Here is a 519-nt window from a genome sequence, read left to right as displayed (position 1 = left end):
TCTGTCCAGTAAATGGAGGAAACTACAGAATAAAGCCATCTTTCATACAAACTCGTTACCTTTAGTCGACCGGTAGTGTAAAATGTCGCTGAGGGGTTTGCCAGTTGCAGTCTTTCTTTGAGCAAGTTGCTTCCAAAAGCGAAATACATGAAGAGACCGCTGGTAGCACCAGCCATTTTTTTTGACAATTCGCGTTTGCTGCCCTCGAAGCGACAACAGAGCAGCTAAATCTGGCCAATGTTATACCGGTGTTACAGTGTGCAAAACCAAACATGCAAATACCCCCCAGGAAGGTCCGTGTACTTTGCGGTCATTGGATTTTCGTTTGGAATTGAGAAAACCAAAATCAGAAAACGAACGGTTTCTCGATCTCCATTTAGAAACAGGAAAACGGAAATCGGAAAACGAACAATTTCTTGATCTCCATTTAGAAACAGGAAAACGAAAATCAGAAAACGAGCCGTTTTTCGTTTTGATAATATTGTAGTGATCCTTCACTTGGCATGTTATGATGTTCTA

The 519-nt window shown here is 41.4% G+C and overlaps 1 protein-coding gene across 1 annotated transcript in view; it reads right to left on the bottom strand.

The window, feature by feature from the left end:
* Positions 1–519, bottom strand: part of ggcta (gamma-glutamylcyclotransferase a) — an 8,332-nt gene extending 7,813 nt beyond the window's left edge. Inside the window, exon 1 of the mRNA XM_020606914.1 lies at positions 60–519. Within this exon, the coding sequence (XP_020462570.1) occupies positions 60–176 (117 nt within the window). The 5' untranslated portion in view covers positions 177–519. The remainder of the gene's footprint in view (positions 1–59) is intronic.

This window comes from Monopterus albus, unplaced genomic scaffold (genome assembly GCF_001952655.1).
Source record: "Monopterus albus unplaced genomic scaffold, M_albus_1.0 scaffold82.1, whole genome shotgun sequence".
NCBI lineage: Eukaryota > Metazoa > Chordata > Actinopteri > Synbranchiformes > Synbranchidae > Monopterus > Monopterus albus.
The sequence above is the reverse complement of the archived record's forward strand: the minus strand, read 5'-3'. Positions and strand labels throughout refer to the sequence as shown.